The sequence below is a fragment of the Ceratosolen solmsi genome, unplaced genomic scaffold (assembly GCF_000503995.2).
Source record: "Ceratosolen solmsi marchali unplaced genomic scaffold, CerSol_1.0 scaffold14, whole genome shotgun sequence".
Classification (NCBI taxonomy): domain Eukaryota; kingdom Metazoa; phylum Arthropoda; class Insecta; order Hymenoptera; family Agaonidae; genus Ceratosolen; species Ceratosolen solmsi.
Genome location: NW_011948420.1, coordinates 8,859,502 through 8,883,489, shown reverse-complemented (window position 1 = coordinate 8,883,489; position 23,988 = coordinate 8,859,502). Strand labels below are relative to the sequence as shown.

The 23,988-nt window shown below is 34.8% G+C and overlaps 3 protein-coding genes across 3 annotated transcripts in view; all 3 read left to right on the top strand.

Annotated features, from left to right (window-relative positions):
• Positions 1 to 1,688: 1,688 nt before the first annotated feature.
• Positions 1,689 to 15,967, top strand: LOC105361198 (proto-oncogene c-Rel-like). Its single transcript, XM_011498309.1, has 11 exons — positions 1,689 to 1,780; positions 5,062 to 5,315; positions 5,833 to 6,076; positions 6,233 to 6,376; positions 6,790 to 6,980; positions 8,014 to 8,152; positions 11,696 to 11,788; positions 14,191 to 14,359; positions 14,916 to 15,118; positions 15,212 to 15,354; positions 15,741 to 15,967. The coding sequence occupies exons 1-11, from the start codon at positions 1,729 to 1,731 to the stop codon at positions 15,882 to 15,884; spliced, it is 1,776 nt and encodes a 591-aa protein (XP_011496611.1). The 5' UTR covers positions 1,689 to 1,728; the 3' UTR covers positions 15,885 to 15,967.
• Positions 15,968 to 18,822: 2,855 nt separating this feature from the next.
• On the top strand, positions 18,823 to 19,995 carry LOC105361197 (embryonic polarity protein dorsal-like). The gene is made up of 3 exons (XM_011498308.1): positions 18,823 to 18,852; positions 19,178 to 19,403; positions 19,723 to 19,995. The coding sequence occupies exons 2-3, from the start codon at positions 19,248 to 19,250 to the stop codon at positions 19,993 to 19,995; spliced, it is 429 nt and encodes a 142-aa protein (XP_011496610.1). The 5' UTR covers positions 18,823 to 18,852; positions 19,178 to 19,247.
• A 291-nt stretch (positions 19,996 to 20,286) lies between these two features.
• LOC105361059 (embryonic polarity protein dorsal-like) overlaps positions 20,287 to 23,988 on the top strand; it is a 4,892-nt gene continuing 1,190 nt past the window's right edge. Inside the window, exons 1-7 of the mRNA XM_011498145.1 lie at positions 20,287 to 20,421; positions 20,548 to 20,729; positions 21,084 to 21,237; positions 21,388 to 21,522; positions 21,636 to 21,828; positions 21,936 to 22,063; positions 22,142 to 22,270. Coding sequence (XP_011496447.1) covers positions 20,295 to 20,421; positions 20,548 to 20,729; positions 21,084 to 21,237; positions 21,388 to 21,522; positions 21,636 to 21,828; positions 21,936 to 22,063; positions 22,142 to 22,270 — 1,048 coding nt within the window. The 5' untranslated portion in view covers positions 20,287 to 20,294. The remainder of the gene's footprint in view (positions 20,422 to 20,547; positions 20,730 to 21,083; positions 21,238 to 21,387; positions 21,523 to 21,635; positions 21,829 to 21,935; positions 22,064 to 22,141; positions 22,271 to 23,988) is intronic.

Genomic DNA, 23,988 nt, shown 5'->3' with positions numbered 1-23,988 from the left:
GCCTCTCTTCTCCTCTCAGTCGTTGGCTCGATCAGCCGTCAGCGTTGTCGGGCTCACTCGCGCTCCTCGCCCGCCTCCCCCACTACCCGCCCCCTCTGGGTAATAAATAAAGACAAAGTAAGAGAAAAAGAAAGAGAGATTGTGCGCGTGTGTGTGTGCGAGTGCGAGGCGCCGGCAATTGGGGGTGGGGTGGGGAGGTTGTGGGTAGGGTGAGGAGAGGGAGAGCGAGGTCGTGTGCCCCTTCCCAGCAACCGAGAGAGAAAGTTGCCGGAAGTGCCGACGCGCGGTCGACCGACCTTGCCTCCTCCGCGCGAGCGAGAGAGAGGACGACGACGACGCATTCGTTCCCAGTGAGCCAAGGTATCCGGCCTATTGCGAGTCAAGTGCCGTCCGCCGAGTCCTATCCACTATCGTCGATTTCTCCTCGCGAGTGTGCCTGCCTGCCTGCTTGCCTGCCTGCCTGCCTGCCTGTCTACGTGCGTGCGGGCGTGCGCATATATGTATGCGCGCGCGCGCGCGCCATGAGTCCCGATAGCGAGAACACGGACATCCTCCCCGGCAGCCGAGCCAATTGCTTTTGAGGTTAGATCGGAGAGCAGCGACGTTCACTGAGGAAAAAGAGAGTGAGAGCGCTCTCTCTCTCTCTCTCTCTCTCTCTCTCGCTCTCGCTCTCGCTCTCGCTCTCGCTCTCGCTCTCGCTCTCGCTCTCGCTCTCACTCTCTATTGCGTGCCTCTGTAGAGGAGACGAGTGAATCACAGCGCCGGTGCGCTCCGCCGAAATGGACCAACACGCGCCTCCGTGTCCCGGAGCTAATAATAACCAAATGTATTAAGCGGATGGGACCGGAGTCCAGAGGCGCGCTTTCTCCTCCTCGCTTTCTCTCTCCTTGGCCTTTTGCCTATCGGAGAACGCGAACCTCCCCCTTTCTCCCGTCCGTGCAGCGCTAGTCAACAGCTGGAGGGGCTTGCGCTACATTTTCTAATGGTTTATCTCGCTGAGGAGCGAGCGAGCGAGCGTGCGCCCGGAGCCGCTAACGCCGTCGATCATTATCCGAACACGGGAGCTTTTGCTTGTATCTTGCAGTAGAGGTGTGACAAAAAATGCACGAACGCCGTTGCCGACGATCGATCGTTGTCTCGACTGTTTCCTGGATCAATCGGCCTGTCAGCTACGCGCGAAGACAATTACAAAGGCCCCGCGCGACCTACGTACCTCGCTCATGTAATAATCATTATCATTTTGCTCGATCGTCAATTGCCGCTGTTACTACAGCTGTGCGACGCATACGTGGAGTTTAATTTATTTGAAGAAGTTTCCTTTCGCGTATCGGCGATTGGAAATTCGTATGGAATTGCGTGGACAAGGGTAGTCTGCAGCCTGAATTGACAGCGTTATGATCGAAACTTTTTAGTAAATCCTTTCCCGTGCTTTATCGGTGGATGTGAGTTTTCAACGTAATAGTCAAGGATTATTTAGAGTAAATTGTAAAAAGTCGTGTATCGCTTGTTAATTTAAACGATACCCTTTTACGAGAGAGAGAGAGAGAGAGTGAAAATTATGAAATTCTAAGAGAGGTTCGTTGGTGGACTTAACGCGGGTGCGAAAAGTATCACGTTCGCGTCTATTTTACCGACGACCAACGTAACCAACGCATGTTTCATTACAATTGAGTCTTGTTATGTTTTAGCAAGTGGTGACATGAAAGGTATTGATAGAAAGTGAGAGGCATGGAACGCTTCTCCACCATGAGTGATGGAAATATCAATATAAGCGATGTCCGTAAGTATGCGCTTAAATAATTCATGCGACTTGAAAACAAATGTATTAATTAACTTTCGAAATGAGCATTTTGAAGGAGGATTGAGAAGGATGTAATATATAATAATGGGAAATTTCTTAAATTCATGGCCACCGACATTTAATTACCGTTCGTCCACTCGATGATAATTCTCATCCAAATGCGATTCTCCTATAGGAGATATTTCGTTAAAATCTTCCCATTCCACTATAGAGGACTTTATCATTGACGTTTGCTTTATCTTTCCTTCTTTGCCATACAAAAACTTTACGCTTAAACCTGACTAATTAATGAAAATTAATCATTATGTATAGATTCGGTCGTGCTTAATAGGAAATGTGTTTATTATTTATGTGTTGAAAGTCTAATGGATCGGATCGCCCAGAGCTTCCCCAACCGTAAAATAAATAAACTCTAATAATAAAGCATAAGAAAAAACAGTATAGGTATAAACAATTAATTTCCCATACGAATGGAAATTCGTCATTCGTTAATCATTGATATGAGCAAAGCTTTATGTAATGCTTTATATAGTTGGAGGTATTTTAATTATATAGTTTCGCAAAACTTTACGGAATAACTACGTCAACCGAGTCGAAAGTTAGTTTTGTAATAGCTTATTAAATATGATATTGAAAATATGAGAGTAATGAGGATTGAAGAAATTTTGCATAAATTTACCCATTGAAGAACAATAATGTTGGAGATGAAAAAATTTTATTTATTTTTTTTTTAATTTTTTTAATTTTTTTTTTTTTTTTTTTTTCTCCATTTTATCTCTTCGACAAAATTATTATTCGTAATGTACATTTTTCTTGTTGTTGTTTTTTTTTTCTTTTTCTTTTTTTTCTTTTACTTTTTTTTTTGTATTAGCGTATCTTTTATTATTTAAGCGTGATACTTTAAGCAATTTAGAATCCGATGTTTATATAATAGAACGGTTATAGTGTTATTAATGGAAAGTATTGTAAAAATGTATAGTTATCTTTACAAGAGCGTAAAGATCGTGTAAAGTAAATTGGTCGTCGAATATTGTCCTTAAGAGAATATTGAAGAAACGTTGAAGAAATACGTCTGCCGCATTGGTGCCTATCGAGTTTAGTTTTTAAACAATTTTCGCAATTAGCCTATAAATTGATTTCAACAATAATATTTATTATATTAAAAATTGGGATTATTATTGGGAATATTGTTGCTTGTGAATAGCAGCATAGCTTCTAAATTTATATTTCCCTGGATTAACGTTCTCCTTTTATTTTCTTCAAACTAGTTATAAATACACTGCGTACATTACATCTACAATTAAGTTACTAGTATACTTGGCGAGCGATGCTTTGAACTTTATTCTTTGCAACCGAGACTCAACAAAAGTTCGAGAGAATTTTTTTTTTTTTTCTTCAAATAATTCCAAGATTTTGTATAGACGAGGGAGAGTGAAACGTTATTATTATTATTAATCGTTGATAAGCAAAGAAAATATTTAGACGAAGGCGGTAAGCGATTAGGAGACTAATCGGATGAATCGTGCATTAAAATAAAATCACTCTCATATAGAAGATATTAAGCTTATATAGAATTTCCATATTCTTACATTACATTTCATTGTAGTTATATATATATATATATATATATATATATATATATATATATATATATATATATATATATATATATTATTATTATTATTATTATTATTATTATTACGTCGTGAGTTTTTTTTTTTTTATTTTCACCTTACGAACAAATGTTTCGGAATAACAAGATGCAATGCTTAATATATATAACTGGATGCACTTGCAGTTTTATAATCAATTCTTTAATGTTAAAATTATTACAATAATTGACTCTGATTAATTAATCGAGTTACAGGCATCATTAGTCGCCGATTCATTCAGCGAAAAAATCGAACAACTAATTTTAATGACGATTCTGCCGTTGTTTAATGGGAAATACATGTCTTTCGGATAAAATATAATAACATAAAATTATTACCTATTGCAATAATAGAAGAAATAATGAATATTTTTCGCTTAAACTGCTTATATTGTATACAACGAAAAGCCTTAGTTTTTGTAATTTAAATAGAAAATATCAAATTATTACTACTAATAACTACTAATAACTACTAATAACAACTAAAAACTATTAATACTAATTGTCAAGGAATATATTAGTAATTATATTATTATTTTTATACAACCGTTTATATTATTTAGAAAATTTAATCAATAGGTCATAAATATGTTTTATTATTATTATTATTATTTATTATTATTATTATTTTTCATTTCTTTTTTACCAAATATAGTTAATAAATTAATAATTTATAGATATAAAATTTTAACAGAAGTGTTCGATTTAGTAAAATAATGAACAAATACTGCTGTTGTTTAATTTTATTTTACCTTGATGAATGTATTCTTTGTAAAGTGATTTTTGTGTTTTGTTTTTGTTTAAGTTAATTTGATTACTTTTTATTGTGTAATTGCGTTGAAAAGTGTTGCATCTACATCTTTATATTTACAAAATAATTCTTAAAAGACAATGGAACGTGGAGTTTTTTTACAGAAAATTTTTAAGCGCGGTAAAGAGAAATTGGAATTATTATATTTTCTGTAAATAGAAAAGCACATGTATTCTTCAATTAATTGTCTCAAAGCTGGATATGATTGATTGATATGTTGAACGATCGTTGCTTTGTAAATTAGATTAAATATAAAAATATCTAATTATTGTTTAGATTAAAATTATATTAATATAGTTAAGCATTAATTTATAAAAGTTCTAAAGTTGGAAATGCAATGTTTTAAACTAAGAGCAATTTATCAAATTTTTATTTCCCCGAAAGAAAAAAAAAAAATATATATATATATATATATATATATATATATATATATTCTTGTGGAATATAAAGGTCGAAAGGAAAGTAGACGTGATAGATGAGACATTGAAAATGTTAATCCAGCTCAAATGCAAATTTTTCATTAAGTGTTGACACTTTCTCATCTTTAAGAAATACTGTCCCCGTACCAGTTGAGATTCTGCGAAGATGAAAAATAATTCCCCAACTTGTTTCTATTATTAAATTGAGTCGAGGTCTAGCCAGATCAGTGCAGACGCTTTCTCCCGGTTAGACGATAATTTCCGGAAAAACTAATGACATGATAATTGATCGTGATAAATGATGGTTGCGTAACGATTAGCCCTGACATTCTGCATCGATGTGTAAAATATTTTGGCCACGGCTGTTTTATGCTCGTAGTGGACGCGATCGAGACGACGGATCCCAGCTTCGCGGAGAGGAACCGCGCCGAGATGGACATCGTCACGGGAGGAAGCTGCTTGGAGACGAGGTCGCAGATCGGCCAGGCTGCCCGAGGCGTACCCTACGTCGAGATCGTCGAGCAACCGGCGAGTAAAGCCCTGCGCTTCCGTTACGAGTGCGAGGGCAGATCCGCCGGAAGTATACCCGGGGTCAACAGCACCCCCGAGAACAAGACCTTCCCGAGCATTCGCGTGAGAATCTTGCATTTTCATTGCATCTTTCTTTCTTTAAATAATACAGTTTCTCGATTCAATCATATCGACCGAGCACGTTCATCCATTTAATAACTCGTGCTTTTTAAGCTAATGATTTTGCTAATGATAAATGCAAGCACGCAGGCGCGCACGCACACTGTGATGAGATGACTATATATATAAACTTTTATGAATATTGAGTTGGATTCAATTTTATGCCGCGGAACAGACGAAAAGGCCCGAGAAAATTGCTTAAGAAAAGATGTCAAGAGTCTTAAAGCAACGTGATAAAATTCGTGTTATTCGTGCAATTCTTTCAATTAACTCAATTAAGAATCGCATAAAAGAAATAAGTCAATGTTATTATGATATTTAAATAGAATCTATTGGCATGCACGGGATGACGCTGGCAAATTCTCACGGGAAACTCGTTAACGAGAGCGAATAAATAACGTTTAATAATCCTACGCGATACTCACTGTCGAAAATTGATATGTTTGGCTCAAAACTACAGATCGTAGGCTACAAGGGTCGAGCGATCGTGGTCGTTTCGTGTGTAACTAAAGATCCACCTTACCGGCCACATCCGCACAAACTCGTTGGAAAAGGTGTTTGCAGACAAGGCGTCGGCACCGTCGAAGTTTCATCCGACAATATGACTGTTTCATTTGACAAACTTGGCATTCAATGTGCCAAAAGAATAGACATTGAAGAGGCCCTCAAGTTGAGAGAGGAAATACGAGTCGATCCTTTCCGAAGTAAGATATCGAGTGTCTTTACAATCGCTTTTATTTCCCTTTTATATCGATATAATCTTCTCACTTGTACATAACGCCTCCTCCCACCTTTGCTTGTGATATTGAAAAGTTGTTATTTATTTTTTTTTTTTTTTTCATTTGCTCGTTACATTACAGCCGGCTTTGATCATAAACGGCAGCCGACGAGTATCGATTTAAATGCCGTGAGGTTGTGCTTTCAAGTGTTTTTGGAAGGCCAAGAAAAAGGAAAATTCACGCTCCCATTGCAGCCAACGGTGTCGGAGCCAATTTATGATAAAAGTATGACTGACTTTGTAGCATTTAAAGTTGCGAGCAAATTATTCGGTTGTTAAAATATCAATTTTACGCCCCTTATGAGCGACCGCATTATTATTAATCTTTACTCAAAAAATATATAAGGCATCTTTCATACATAATAATTATGATTATTTGTCAATTATATGTCAATGGTATATTATTTGCCATTGATAATAACATAAATGATTCGTTCATTCGTTTTTTCTTTTTTTTCTTCCCCCGTGTGCTCTTAATCCTTCATAGCTCTAAATGTGTTGTATGAGGGAGGGGCAAATATGTTATTGGATTGGCCATCGGAACGCGTCTCGATGATCGATGATGGCAATCTCCATTTGCAAACGAAAAATGTCCCTTTATTCTCCTGACGAGTCGTTCCAACGTTTTACAAATTTCAGAGGCAATGTCCGATCTTGTGATTTGCAAGCTCAGCCACTGCAGTGCCTCAGTCGCCGGCGGCACGGAAATGGTATTACTTTGCGAAAAAGTAGCCAAAGAAGATATTCAGGTGAGATTTTTCGAAGAGCAAGACGGTCATACGTATTGGGAAGGATTTGGAGATTTTCAGCCGACGCATGTCCATAAACAGGTGAGTTTTATTAAACAAAAACAAAAACAAAAACAAAAACAAAAAAAAAACCCTCCTTAGTCGTGTAATAATAACGAATTTTCATGTTTATTTGATTCTTAAAGTTATTAAGACTGTTTCGAGCAATTCATCCCTAATTTATAAGCAAATTAATTATATATACAAATATCGTTTGGATAGGGCACTTTTACGACGTAGATAAAAACCTTAAATATTAAATAATTATAAAATTGTTTATTTCTATTTTATTCCCTTAAATCGATAATTTAGATATCAGATTTCTTTGAGGGATATCAGATTGCTTTGATTGTTTATTTACATTTTGTCAACATCACAAACTAATTAATAACTATCCAATGTGAATCCCTATATTTTATAGCATTGCTATGAATTATGGAGAAGTGCATTGTAAAATTTTATTTACATGCATACTACATATTTATAAATGTTAAATAAATCAATTGAATAATAAAATTAATAATAGAAAAATTTTTAGCGACATCGTTACTTTCGAACCGAATAACATACGAGATGCAAGGAGAATAATTTTGAATGTTCTTAAAAAAAAAAGAAAACTAAAGACGCGATTTTTTTTTTCTATCTTTTTGTTTCTTTTTATACAATAATCATTCCCAAATGTCAACCGAATAATATAAAGTTTTACTAACTTTAAGATTACCATTTGATACTCGCACACTGCATTTCACTTTTCACGCTTACACATTCGTCATATTATTATTATTATAGACAAAAAATAGATCGCCAAAGAGCAGCGAACAAAAATTATCGCCCAATATGGTAAATTGACGTGTCGTAAATATTGCGTAAATTTCAATCCCCGAATGACTTTGGCATCGCACAATTTTTTATAAAATTCATGTCTTGAATAAAAATTGGCGGCTGGTGGCCATTGAGGCGAACGAGGCTCCCCCGATGCATTTTTTGTCTATACACGGCGAAATGAGCGATTGAAGCCGCTTGGGCGTAAAGATTGAGTAAGGGCTCCTCTCTCTCCCCTGCCGCTGGGCAACAGGTGGCGATAGCCTTCCGGACACCGAGTTACAAATCGCAGCAGGTCGAGCATCCGGTCCAGGCCTACATCCAGCTTCGGCGGCCCTCGGACGGCGCAACCAGCGAGCCTCTGCATTTCCAGCTCCTGCCCCTGGGACTAGGTAGGCCCGGCCAGCTCTGGTCCTTGCGCAAGACCTTCGCCCGGAAGAAGGCCGTCTGCGAGCTCGCAGCGAGTCTCGGACGCGCTGACGTCGGCAACGAGTCCAATACGCGGCCGCGCTACCTCGTCCACTCGGCTGAGGCCGGCAGCGGCCTCGAGTACGCCGATAGACCGGACGAGCCACTCGGTCCCAAACCCGGTACCGAGAAGCTCGAGGCGACGGTCGAGTTTCCGGATCGCCGCGGCACCGCCAAAGCCGTGGGCTTCTCCGCGATCGCCAACGTCACCGGCCTCGAGTCCGCCGAGGCCCCGGAGGAGCCACTCGGTCCCAAACCCGGTACCGAGAAGCTCGAGGCGACGGTCGAGTTTCCGGATCGCCGCGGCACCGCCAAAGCCGTGGGCTTCTCCGCGATCGCCAACGTCACCAATGACAACCACAACGATTACTACACTAACGGCAACAATGAGCATGACAATAACAAAGACAACGACGACGACGACGACGACGACGACGACGACGACGACGACGACGACGACGACGACGACGACGACGACGACGACGACGACGACGACGACGACGACGACGACGACGACGACGACGACGACGACGACGACGACGACGACGACGACGACGACGACGACGACGACGACGACGACGACGACGGATGACTGGTTCGACTATACGGAGGTCGGCCGCTGGGTCCAGCGCAACCAGAACTCGACCAAAGAGGCGGGGGCGGCGATCGTGGAGGAGACCGGAGACGCGGCCGAGAACGGCGGCAAAAGCCTCGGCGAGCTGCTTAGTCAGGTAGTTGAGCTCGACCGTATCTACGAAGACACGCACGCGCGTGTACTGCTGGAGAAACAGCGGCAACAACGCCATCAACGACAAAACGACGACGACGACGACGACGACGACGACGACGACGACGACGGGAACTCGCTCCCGGGGAACGACGAGTTCGCGGAGACTGACGTACGCGATAATCGTACCTACACGAGCCTCCGATTGGCCATGAGGAATCCCGTGTGGGTACGCGCGCGCCATCCCCATGATCCACGGCACCCGGAACTAGCCAACCTTCCGGGCATCGTCCTTCCGAGTCCCATTATAGCCTTCGCCAGGGACGGGGCAGCCCCGCCCCGACCTCCGCCTCTGGCAGCCCGTACCAAGCGCGACGGTGCCCTCGAGACGGAGGAACGTCTGCCCCCGCTTCCTCCCAAGCGCATCCGGAAGACGCCTTCGATGCCGACTCTCGGCCAGGACATCGGCGAACAGCGCCTGGTCACCCGGTCGGCCGCGCCCCACAAGACACTCCCGACACCCCCCAACGGCAACGGCCTGCCCAAGCAGCACAAGCCCGGCCTCTTCTCCAAGCTCTTCTTCAGAAAGGGCAAGAGGGACGGCCGGGAGGAGTCGAACGTCCTCGCGTCGACGACGAGTCTCCCGGGACTCGGCAAGGACGTCTCGGGCACGCCCGTAGCCAAGCTCCCTTCCCTCGGTACAGCAGCCGCGAGTACCAAGAGCCTCGAGCTCCAGGGCAACGCGACGCCACCCTACGAAATGGACCTCACCGAGGCCGAGCACTACGCCCTCTACACGGACATGGCACCCCACGCCACCACTTCCGAATTCGACGAGATGTCGTTCTATTATAGCCCCGTCGAGGGCGGCAAGATATTGCTCGACAACAAGGAGACGAGCTGAGCTTGCCTTGTCACGCGAGACTCTCCCCCTCCCACCCCCCTCATACCCCCTACCACCTACCCCCTACCCATTACCCAAACTCTCCATCTCCCGTCCGCTAGTCTCTAATCACTTTTCCGCCAATTTATCATCGTCTCGGACTTCGGTGTTGACTGTAATTCCGCCCCCGCGTACCTCCATTCTTTCCTTAACCTTCTAGAGCGAATTATATATGTGGTACGATGGCGGCATTGGTTTGTAAGACTACGATACTCCGTCAAGCGTTAAATTTTATAAGAAATACTATGGCGAATGGGATGTGATTGTATGGTTGGGAGGGGGAGGGGTTGGGGGCGGGAGTGGTGCTGGAGATACTTGGGAGAATTAAAGAAATTTCCAGCATAGAAAGGGAAGAGAAAGAAATAAGAATAAAGTCAAGTCATTGCGTGACATGACGTGCCAAAGAGTATGGCTCGCCCGCTTTACTATAAAAACCAAAGATTCGTTCTCAGTTGTTACGGTCATTTATAATAAATAATAACCAAAGACTTCGTCGGTATTGGCGAAAAATGCTTTATTCTGGTCGAGCTTTTATTAATCATAGCGTTAATGTTATGAAAGCCTTGGTCGAGCATAGTATCGCATAACATCATATAATAAATATCGCAATAGATACAAGAAGAGAGATAAATATAAAAGTATCGATCATATCGAGATTAACAACAATTCGATACTTCGATATTCACCAGACAATGGCTTTCGAGTGCCGTGAATATTAGTTGCTAGTCATTTAAGAAATATTGTGTCACCGTATAAGGCACAATGGAGTTTGTTCCTTAAGATATTTTCATACCTCGTGCTTTATCAATAGAGCTTTTTTTTTTTTTTTTTTTTCTATTATATTCTTATGTCTTCGATTCACCAAATATTGTTTTTTACTCTTAAGATTCGTTGACGTTAAAGCTTTAATGTCGATATCGATGATTTTTGACGCAGAGCAAACGATAATGTAGGGAGATAAGGTACAGAGTGAGGTAGGATGTAAGAAAGTAAACGAACGCATACATCGACTATAATTTTGAAGTTTTAGCCCCTAAAAGTGTGCTGCGTGTGCGTGCCTGTTGCGTATGCACAGATACACACCTACGGATGAAAAATCGCGTATTCACATATTATGCGCGAAAAGTAAACTATACTTTTAAAAAACAAATAATCAGATACTCTAGTCTATTATGGATTTATGAATTTGTGAATTAATGGATTAATGGTTCGTTCTAACTGATCATTAACATTTATTATAGTTTTGTCTTCGTTTCGCCAAATACCACTATATATACTTATTATAAATTCGATCTTTTAAAGTATATTAATAATGGAAAACAATTTTAAATAAAATTTACTTATTTAAATACTTTATTATATGTAGATATTGATTGAAAAACTATTAGAGGCATTATTGAGTTTTTTTTTTGTATAAGTTTTAATGGACCGATGGACAAATAATTTTAATACATGTGCGGCTAGGCCAAGTATACTTAAGCGGTAGTAGTGGATCATTTTATTTCTCAATTCTCTCGTTATTTATATATTATTTGGCAATTCACGAGATGTGCGCGAAAGTCATTAATTAATTATTCTGTATTGCGAAGCGTTATATCAGACAAAATATCAGCATTTTTTTTTTAAAGCGAAAGCCTTTCATCGATTATCACGAAAATTTCCGAATTCTTTGTGTTGCGATGCTGCTGCCCACGATGACGGACGCACATACAATTATTAAACTAAACGATCGACATTTACATTATAATATTTGATATTGAGATTGTGATAATATTGTTAACGTTTGACCGTTCGTAGATGATCCCGACTCGTTACGACGAAAACGAAAAAAATCCAATAACAGCCCGAACGCGTATATGTTGAAGCACGTGCAAGCCGAGGCTGAGAAACGTGAGTATGCGCATGAGGATAAGGATAAAAGCAATCTAGTGCTGTCTTTACAGACATTGAAAGGTTATTATTGTTGGCTTGGTTATAATGGTGTCGGTAGCGTCTCTTATAACATCTATCTCATTCTCATATATTATCAACTTTGTCCAAGGCATCAGCGTCATGTTCTTTTAACATTACGGGGCTAAGGGTGGCTGCTTGATGGATAATTTATAAAATCAACTTATCTCCTATATTGTTATATGTACATCGTGCATTATTATCATAAAATTGTTTTGCCTAACCTCCCTCCCTCCCTCCCTCCCTCCCTCCGCTCACCCCTCAATCACCACTAACCCACCAAGTGATTTAAAAAATTACAAAATTACACTAGAATACTTCATTTGCGGAAGCAAATAAAGTTATTTATTGTTTGACGTAGCGTGAGAAATTTACTCGATAAGGAGATTTGTTAACAGAAGATTGAATTAGCAAATTCCTCGTCCTATGCTTAATAGCGCCAAGAGAGTTTAATTCCACCCCCCCCCCTCCCCCCATCATCTTTCCATATTGTCCATAATCGAAAATTTATGCTCTTAGCTGAATTTTGTTTCTACTTCGGCCAATCCTTACGGCAATCTTCGCGCCCAATACACGAATATTAAAAATTCTATCGTTGCAAATGCAAATTATGCAATAATAATAATTATTTCTAGACGATATGCAATGGTTAGCGGCAATTGGATAAACTCGCCATTGGCTCAAAGTATAGTAGAGTATAGTATTTCGGGGCGTTGGCAATAGTGAACGATATTCGCGAATCCATATGATTAAAATGAAATGATACTTATAAAACTTGGACGAATAGGTATTTAAGTAGTGTGAGTCGTAAGTGACTCGAAGTACTAACGACATACACATGAACATTAAAGAGCTTGACGTTGGTTCTCATGGACACTGTTTAGTTAAACTGATTATCACTGATCATTGTAAAAAGTCCGGCTAGCTACGTGAAAATGTTTGTAATGTTTGTGACGAATTGGCATTGTTTTCAGACAGAGCGAATGAATGAAACTGAAGGCAACTATTCTTGTAGCACGTAGCATCAAGCGACGGCGTAGAATAAATTTACTATTCTATATCATTCTGAAAATGTACTTTTATTAAAATGTAAAAGCTTTATGTATAATCGTGGACGAGGACTTATATGCATACTTTAACCAAATGATAATTCACATGATGGTTAATCAAAACCTTTTCGATTAAATTCGACTTGTTCGAAATGTGAAGTGTGCTTTTTAAGTTTCTGCAGCGTAAATAAAGAGCCAAAAAAAAAAACAAAATAAAAAATAAAACAAAAAAAAAACAGCATTGCAATATACCGAAGTATAGATGTGCAATATTTTTATAATACATTTTTTAATATGACAAATGCGTCGCTAATTTTTTATAGAGGATGAAAGAGAAAATTATATTTATAAATTGTATCGAGCAATTGTATAAACAATATACGTATGTGTACATACACTAGTATTATTATTATTATTATTATTATTATTATTATTATTATTATTATTATTAGTTATTAGTTATGACTTTTTATTTTGTTTCATTTTATTTTATTGTTTTTTTTTTGTTTTTTTTTTTTTATTCGCTTTTATTTTATTTTATTTATTTTATTCTTCTCCCTCGAGCTGGTCTCTGTACTCGTATCAGTCGATGAATTTCAGGATTCAACGAGTCGCACAATCGGATCTTCAGGTATGATGGAATCGTGTGAACTTCTTGTTGTGTTACAAACAATTTCACTTAATAACAATAACAATAACAATAATTATAATAATCATTGCCGTTAGTTCATTGACAATTGTCTAAGTCAGCGGATAATAATGTAAATAATTCTTGCCTGCTTGTTAACCTAATTGAAAAGAATTTCTTACTATCTTATTAAAAAACATGGAGCAACGGTAAATCGTGTATATAATGATACGTTTATCTAGTAAGATAGAGTAATCAGCATACTTTTTATGTTAAAATTTACAAAATATGTGCTTATATGCATGCTACTCTGACTAATTCAAATTTTGCAACTGTAAGCAACTAAATCGCTTGTTGTAATAATTCTTTTTTTTTTCTTTTCTTTTTCTTTTTCTTTTTCTTTGTCTTTTTCTTTTACATTTTTTTTTTCCCACATTACCCTTTAAAGCTTGCTTGCTTTAAAGAAAGGCCAGCTTTCATCGTTCAACCTTAAATCGCATTCCCGGAATATCATCACATCTGTCAAATGCTCGCTCTAACGTACGATTCACAGCGCGACGACACTCTTATCAGCTTTTACCTCACATTTCAGCAATAAGTCTCATTTATGCATTTATGAATAATTGATTACATAAAACTATCACCCCTTGGCTTTGTATTTATAGAGTCTGGATTGCTAAATCCATTACCGCAATACAATTTCAATCTTATTAAATCCGAGCCATCGGACAGATTATCGCCATTCGGAGGACCTTCGATCTCCTCCGCGACATCGCCTACAATGTTTCAAGTTGGAAACACTAATGCTGGAGCAGGGAATTTTTGTACGCTTCGGTAAGAAACGTCGGATATAGTAATTCTTTTACACGTGTAATGCAATCCAATATCCAGAGATCCATAGTTTCTTTCTTTTTTTTTTCTTTTTTTTTTCTTTTCTTTCTTTTTTTCTTCTTTTTTTTTTTCTTTTTTTTTTTCCTCGGTAGCACGGCCGTTAAAATCGCCTTGGTAAAATTTGAATATTTTCTTCTATAGACATTTTGAGAGTGTGCGTTAGCTTTACAAAATTAATAAATAATTGCGTCTTCCGGTGCGCGGTATATTCCAATGGTTAAAGCTTAGCGAATACCATTGGCTTACAAGTGTCATTGACGCAATTTATACGAGACAATTTACACGCGTATTCCTTGGTCGTTGGCTAACTAGTGCTAATCATACTTATCCATTAGAAGAGAGAAAAGAAAAGATCGGCTCGCTTCGAGTAACAACATATTCACACACACACACACACACACACACACACAGGCAGTAGATAATTTGGCAAAAAACAAAAAACAAAAAACAAAAAAAAAATATGTACATGCAATACAACGTGCGTTCGATGCAATTCCAGGCCGATACATTCGCCAGAGCGTACACCATCACCCATGGAATGTCCCCTGTACAATATTCCACCTGTACAATCTGGTTTGGGCTGCTGTAGTTTGCAGCCGATAATGATAGCACAGACATCACCTTCCCCCATGTTAGTGCAGGACACTATGGTTGGAAGCCTTTCGATCGAGCCCGACGTCCACTATCCGCTAGGTGATACGAGTAAGTTGATTTTAAGATTACACAAGCCAAACGCGTGGTCGTCCTACACACGCTGTGAAATTTTCTTCCTTTTCTTTCTTTCTTTCTTTATAGATATTATATCGGATGCTATTGGTAATGCAATCAATATTGGCAATGCATTGGATACTACGCAACAAACGTCGGATTTCGACTTGAACTTTTCGCAATTTGATAATGTTGACTTAACTAATCTTAACATTTCCGATATTGTCAAGGTAATTTTTCTTTTTATTTATACCAACATTATATGGCTCGTTTGACACTATAAATATTTTCACTGGCACTCCACTGGTTCCACTGTCGGTTTACTTAACAATCGATCGAAACTTTATTAATTATTCGTTCAATAAGTTGACATTAAGGCAAAATAACGAATGAGATTAATGTTTAAATGTTATCGCGCTATTATTATTATTATTATTATTATTATTATTATTATTATTATTATTATTATTATTATTATTATTGGCCTTATTGGTTAACTAATTGTTCATCGTAATACACGCGTTTCATGCATTATTTCAGTAACTTGATCTAAAAGACGAGCCTGCTTTCAATTATCATTATTAATGACTAGAAATAAATTTATGATTATGCTCAGGAGGCCGTTAATGGCGAGGAAGGAGCGAGCACGATCGCCGAGGAAAGCTGTATGACCGACAGTTTCACAAAGTTGACGCGAAATACAATTCAAGAGCTGTGTTCGTTAAATAATATGTACAAAACGACGAGGGATGATCTTTGAAGTGAAAGTGCAAATGAATATTAATAAGCGCTTCGAGTATAATTGAAGCGTTTGGAAGAAGAAATCCATGCTTTACCACCACGTGGAAGGAGTTTACTGTGTGCAACAATTTGTACAACTCGAATGAACTTGCGGCTTTTATCGATGAAATCCTGTGATGTAAATGAGACAATTGACATTTAATTGACAAATAACATACAAAGATTACAAGTAAAAAGTGGGGAAATTAATCTTATCCCCGATCGTCTCACTGATTTATTTACAGCCTAGAATTAAGTGAAAATTTACTCAATTCGACAATTCTTTATAGATCTGAGCGTGAAGTGTGACTTTCAATAATAATCTCGAACGCCAAGAATTACACATACGAATAATTAATGTACCTCCTCGTTTCTTTACGATCCTTATTAGTATTTTCAATTGGACACGGAAACCAATCGTACCGCTACATTTTCATCTAAGGAAAAATTATTGAAATAATGATTATAGTTTAGGACGAAATTCTTAATAGCGAGTCGTATTACGAAATTTCACGAAGCTCGTTTATAATAAAATAATGTGATGAATGTATTCTATTGTTAATTAAGCAGTCAACATTGCTTCCTTAAGTTTAAAACTTAAGTTCTCAAATCCTATGTAATCTATTAATTTTAATATGAAGCCTTGCCATAAGGTTTTTCTTCTTTTTCTACATTTTTTTTTTTTTTTTTTTTTTTTTTTTTTTTTTTTTTTTTTTTTTTGAACTCAAAGAAAATATAATTTATATATTTGTTATTATCGTGTTCTATATGTATGTTTGTAAAACTCGTGATTTTTCATGCGCTCTTACGATATTCCTTCAATCGTCCGATTGCCGAAAAAGCTCTAATCTTTAATAAATAAAGGTAAAAAATTGAAAAATTTTAACCTACTAGACATGAATATTGCGACAGAGTCCAGATTCCCATGGGAGTTTGGGAGTTTAAACATTCGTTGAGCTTGTGATATAAATTAACGATCCGACTGTGACAACTTTTGTAGAATTTTATCACTATGATATTATCTAATTCTAAGTGTTTGTCCTTTTAAAGAACAACAAAAATAATGAATTCCCTCAAACGAGTTTTAGTATATAAAATGTTAGGAAGTACGGCAATGGATAAATGGAGAAATAAATTTGTTTTTATATGCGAAAGCAAAAGTCTGTATTCATAGAGTTTTTGTTTTTTCTTTTTTTTTTTTCTTTTACAAAGATATTATTAATGTGAAAATGTACATATTATTATTTGTGTATCTAATATTTTCAAATATTATAAAAAAAAAAAAAAATAATGCAAAAGCATTGATATTGTAATAAAAGTCTATTCGTACAAAAATAGATTATATATTTTTATTCTTGTAAAATAAAATTATTTCCAAAACAAAATTAATAATATTATAGTATTATGCCACGTGTACAATATATAATATAAAAATTTTTGATAAATAAAATTATTGCTTAATAAATGATTGTAATTTTTTTTTTTTTTTTATACATATAACGCTCGCGTAAGTATTTCAATTTTTATATTTAAACTAATACATGATATAAGTGATATGTATACATATACAATTACTTGGTAATACATTCAATTCCTCATATTATATATAAATATATTATATATAAATATAAAAAGAAAAAATATGATGGTAAAATATTGTAATTGATAAATAGGTGTATTATCAAGCTCGCATTAATTATTCTATAGAAATTTATCTAATAAATATAATAAACTATTAGTCTGTATAAATATACTTTTAATGGCTGATAATTCATCATTTCAGATTTGATTGATCTGAATATTTTTTATATATAATAAAACTATTATTATATGAAATTATTTTGTTTTAACAGTAATTTGAATTTGCTTCAAATTATCAAAATAAGAAAAAAAAATTTGCATATTATTAAATTATATAAGGACTGTGCATAGTGTCTACTGTATAAAACTCTATAGTCAGAAAATTAATATAACACAACTTATTAGTATTTCTCTAAGCGCACACATGTATACAAATACAAATAATACGGTGCGTGTAGGAAATATACTTTAATAGAAAAACAGTAATGGCTCCTTTTACGAGCTTTGTCAACCTCGTAAATCTTCCTTGAGAAATATTGAAATTGTTTAGTTATAGTATGTGTGCAATACAGTGTTATATAATGTTTTTTATTTTGTAAAAATCTTAAAACTATTATTGATAATGTAAATTTTCCAATATCAATATTATATTATTATAATATAGATTTAAAAATATATCGCTGGGCAATTATGTATTGATTCGTTTTTAACGTCATGTAATATTATTTCATATTTTATTGCTTACATTACTAATTCGAACGTATGATCCTTTTTATATTAATTACAGAGTGTATTTGTAATGGGAAATCAATGAATAGTTGTTACACTTTTACCGTTTATTTTCATTGTGCACATATTTCATTTATTAACATTAATAATTTATATTTACTTAAACTATCAATTATATAATTAAAGCATATTTATTATCAAATTTCTTTCTTCTAATTATGCAAATTTTATTGAAGATTTTATTATCGATTTTTCTTCTTTTCTCTCTCTCTCTCTCTCTCTCTCTCTCTCTCTCTCTTTCGTGCAGTTCTTAGTAAATTTCTTAGATAATTAGATAATTACTTGATACCTTCATATGGATAAATAAGTTTCGCTATTATCTTTTATATATAGGAATTTTTAAATCAATGTTATTTCATAAATAAGCACGCGATATATTTCAAAGGCCAAAAATAATAAAAATAATAAAAATAATAATATATATATTTTTAAGAAGACGAAATTACATTTATTTGGTATCATGGTGTGCTGCTTATAAAATGCATTATATCTTATGGTTTTCCCAGTCAATCGCGCAAATAAATTTATAATTATCTTTAATACGGTAAATCAATATCTGTGATAACATTTTATAAAAGGTAAGATATAGCAGTATAATATTATAGAATAACATTATATTATGATAAATAACGTTTGTCAGATATTTAAAAACAAAACGAAAAAAACAACAACACGTTATTTAACGCATAAGATTTATTATTGAAATATTCTTTGGAATATTTTTTATTAAGCGTGGAACTTTATATTGCTTGAGAGAAAAAAAACTAACGAAAAATAAATAATAATATTAGAAGAAATTAATGCTATGCTTAAATTCAACTAATTACATCTATCGTTGGAGCATTCTGGTATTAAATAGCGTTTTAAAGTAAATAATATAATTGAAATGTTTATTTATTTTAGATGTTTCATTAGACGAGAATATCTTGTCAATTTTTACGACTTTAATGACACTGCATGTAACGGCACGATTATGAATACCACGTGGATGAATAATGTTGCCGTGCCTCAAGTTAAAATCATCGAGCAGCCATCGAGTAAAGGCACACGTTTTCGTTACGAATGCGAAGGAAGATTTAGTAACAATATTTTAGGGGCAAGTGGTAAAAAATCCTTTCCAACGATACGAGTAAGTCACTTGTTAATTAGAATGCAAACAGTAAGAATTCTATAATATTATATTTTGCATAAGAGTTTAGAACAATAATTGACAATATTGTAGAATACTCAACAATATAGATAAATAAATAATAAATAAAAAATAAAAATAAATGCATTAATGGTTAAATTGATGATCGATACATATCTTACAATGGAACAACTTTAATTCAATAATAAAAAAAAAAGCATATTGGACTTACATAAATTAGCTGTTTAATATGATGTAATAATCTTTTTACTATTGATAGTCGGATGAATATAAAGCAAATTGCCTGAATGTTTTTCAGATAATCAATTATAATGGGCCACTATCGATTATCGTATCTTGTGTAACAAAAGATCTACCATACAGACCTCATCCACATAAGCTTGTGAATGGAAATGATATACAAGAGCACGGAATCTGCTTATTTCGAATCCCTGAAAATAATAAACATGACATTTCCTTTCGACATCTAAGCGTCCAATGTACCGCCAAAAGGAATATAATAAAATCTCTTGCAGAAAGGGAACGAGTACAAATCGATCCATTCAAAAGTAAATGCATAATAATACTATAATACTATTATATGCTTTAATAATCGAATATTTAATAGATTTGTGTTTTTGTGTGTGTGCGCGCGCGTGTGTGTGTGCGCGTGTGTGTGTGGTGTGTGTGTGGTGTGTGTATACTAATATATATATATATATATATATATATATATATATATATATATATATATATATATAACAATTTTAAAAACCCATTAAATAATAATAATTATTTCCAATTGGCACTGAAAGATTAATAACGTTAGGAACGTTAAGAATATCGCTTTATAAAATATTAATCCGTCAATTATTTATTTCAGCGGGATTCATGCATAGAAATAAACCCGAGAGCATCGATTTGAATTGTATTCGATTATGCTTTCAAGTATTTATAGAAACAACGCAAAATCTTATTCCCTTACAACCTATAGTATCCGAACCGATTTACGATAAAAGTAACGTATAAATTAAAATTATATATCATATAATATCATATCATATCCTCATGCTTTATTTTAACTAAATATTAATTTGTTAAATATCAGCTAATAATGCATAATTGAATTACTGAAACGTTGCAGAAGCTGTGAGTGATCTTAAAATATGTTGGCTCAGCCATCATTCGGCATCGGTTACTGGTGGTACACAAATGTGTGTTTTATGCGAAAAAGTATCGAAATTAGACATCGAAGTACGATTTTTTCACGAGGAAAGTAATTGGGAGGCAATAGCCATACTGACAAAGCCTGAAGTTTTCAGACAGGTAACACTATATATATATATATATATATATATATATACCTCACAATGACATAATAATGACTTGTGCTCTTAACACTTAATTTATATTAAGAGCAAAAACAAAAACAAAACAAAACAAAAACGCTATAATAATCTTTATCCGTATTTTTATGAAATTAAGCAACATTCAAAGGTTTATTAATCTTGCGAGACGTTTACTTGACAATTCGACAGACCATTCCAGCACGTTTCAAATAGTCATATTTTCTCAATAGTCAGGCCTACTAAAATTTAAAATTATAATTACTTAAAACGTTATGTTGTCAAAAACAAAACAAACTTTTTTCTAACTATTTTAACAAATATTAACTTTTAGGTAGCAATTGTATTTGAAACGCCGGAATATCGAACGGCTACATGTAGTCCAGAACTCGTTCACGAACCATTAAACGTACGAATTGAATTGAGACGAATCTCGGACAAAGAAACAAGCCAAACAGTACCTTTCCAACTTTTGCCATTAGCGTGCGGTATGATATTTATACGTTAATTATTTAAACGAATGACGAATATGAATGAAAGTGCTTCGATACAACAAGCTTTATAAATACGATGAATAATAATCGTTGCAATTTATTGGCAATGAGAATGCAAATTTATGAATAAACATTGTATTTTAGTTTGCTATGAAGCTAATGTATGTCAAACGTCTATTAAGAGAAAACGAGAGAAATATAACGAAGGCCATAGTGGAATTATTTCAAAAAAAATACAGGCCGAAGTGACGAGAGGCGGCGACATATCACAGTCCATTTGTAAAGAAAAAAAAAAAGAAAAGACACAATCTTTGTCTTGTTATTTAATAGCGATATTATCATTTGTGAGTCGTTGTATTATTGTTTAATAAAGTTTAAATTGAATCTTTCAGATTCCAAGCCCGTAATTGTAAAATCGTCTTGTGAATTGAACGAATTAAAAGATGAATCTTTCGAATTGTCAATGTTGGCTAAAAATTCGGTAGAATCAGAACCTTGGGAGCTACCACCTTTACATCAATCCAATTACCCGCAACCACAATTTTCAAATTATTCACAAACTCACAACTGCGTGAATGCATTAATGTAAGTTATGTTGCGAAACCATCCAATCTCCAGTGCATTATTGAATTGCATTGAATTGAAGCGATAAATTTATAAGAATTTAAGTAATTAAACACTTTTGTAAGCAGTGATACGTCTCAGGAGAAAAAAGCAACATTAATTGACAACTTAGATAAATATTACAATATTGAATCACAAGAAATTAATGCACTCAGTCCTTATCAAAAATATAGTTCACTGGATACTTTAGATTCTGGTAAAAATATTCAAGTAATTTATATTTAAAATAGAACGTCATCAAATATCTAATAAGATTTGCCTAATTTGATAATAGATAGTTGGATAAATGATTTATTAAGCACAATAAATAAAGAAGAGCATTTAGATATTTTAACTGATGAACCGACATCTGCAAAAAACGTAACGCACATTTCTCAGGAAGATTTTCCAAATTATAACCAAAGTAAGTATTCAATGGGATTTATGGTAAATAATGTAATATTAATATATTAAATATTGCGAAAATATTACTAATGTATACTGAAATTTATAGTATTATTTTTTTTTTCTTCAAAACTTTCGATTCTCTTTGTTCTTATTTTATAATTCTAAAAATATTCTAAAAATAAAGATGAAATACACTACTTTATTTATCTCTTATAAGTATATATATATATATATATATATTGTTTTTACAAAAGTATGCATACCTTTAATCTAACTATAATTGAACTTTAATATCAACTACAAATTTTTGTCGAAATAATTTCAACTATATATTTTTATAAATATTTCATAATCAAAACGGTTCTCATTACCGTTTCCTCAAACGCGCCTATACCCACACATTCTAAATGATTAATCTCCATGTTAATTTGAGGCAGTGCATATATTAAAACTAGTGAAAGCAAAAATTCTAATGAATTAATTATACAAACGGCGAGAAGGAGAGAGATTGATTAGAAATTAAAAAACGTAGTTTTCTAACCTGCTTGTTCAATTTGATATCTTTTATCGCGCGATGTAAGATAATATCCTTCCAAAAATTATGAATTACTGGAATAAATGATAAATGCTATGATACACACACACACACACACACACACACACACACATATATATATATATATATATATATATATATATATATATATGTATATGTATATATATATATATGTATATATCAATAAGAGTCTCGATTCAATAACCGATTGGTCGACTACGATTGGTCTCTCCTAATGCAGAGAATGGAAAAAATGAAAGAAATTTTTTCAGGTATAACCACCAACCATATTGCTTTTAGCAGTCAGGCTGGGTTGATTCTCTTAAGGATCCATGGCTATCCTTTTTTTTTCAATCACCTAATTGAACCCGCATAAATTGAGAACGAGCTCCAACTTTCAATTCTATACCTCTCTCATTCATTTACTTTCTCTCTCTCTCTCTCTCTCTCTCTCTATATATATATATATATATATATATATATATATATGTGTGTGTGTGTGTGTGTGTGTGTGTGTGTGTATATATATCTCGCTCTCGCTCTTTCTATACTGTCAACACTGTTACCAAATAGAGGAGTAAGAAAGTTGATGAAAATTAAGATTGGATGTTTCGACGCGCATGTCAAGTATTAATTTGATTACACAGTCGCTGCGCGCTAGGGGAAAGCTTTCTCTTAAATTTCTCTCAATCATTATTTTTCATTGATTGTCACCAAGATGATTGATTTCAGAAGAATTTCGAATATTGCTTTTACATTTACCGTTAAAACATTATTTTATAATGCGAATTTTTTAAATTCTTTTATAGCGATTGATTTGTCATTATTGATAATTTTACCTTATAAGTGTTGATATATATCGAAGATGTGGATAATAGGAAAATAATTGTAAATTTGTTGTTAGATCAGGCTCACCATTTATTACGAAGAATTGAATAATCTTTTTATATTTGAAATAAAAATTTATATATATGTAGTATTAATTATATTGATATATTAATACTATATCAATATAATAATATTGATCAACATTACTGTTTTGTAAAAGTAATATAAAACCATAACTCTATTATATGAATAATTGTATGTTTTTATCATCTTTTCTTTTTAATTATGTAATTGGTGAAATATATATATATATATATATATATATATATATATATATATATATATATATA

Excerpts from the sequence above, each read along its gene's own strand:
- LOC105361198 (XM_011498309.1), top strand. The coding sequence starts at position 1,729 with ATGGAACGCTTCTCCACCATGAGTGATGGAAATATCAATATAAGCGAT. Across the intron at positions 1,781-5,061 it reads TATCAATATAAGCGATGTCC|TGGACGCGATCGAGACGACG; the intron begins GTAAGTATGCGC and ends TTATGCTCGTAG. Across the intron at positions 15,355-15,740 it reads ACATTTCCGATATTGTCAAG|GAGGCCGTTAATGGCGAGGA; the intron begins GTAATTTTTCTT and ends GATTATGCTCAG.
- LOC105361197 (XM_011498308.1), top strand. The coding sequence starts at position 19,248 with ATGAATACCACGTGGATGAATAATGTTGCCGTGCCTCAAGTTAAAATC. Across the intron at positions 19,404-19,722 it reads AATCCTTTCCAACGATACGA|ATAATCAATTATAATGGGCC; the intron begins GTAAGTCACTTG and ends AATGTTTTTCAG.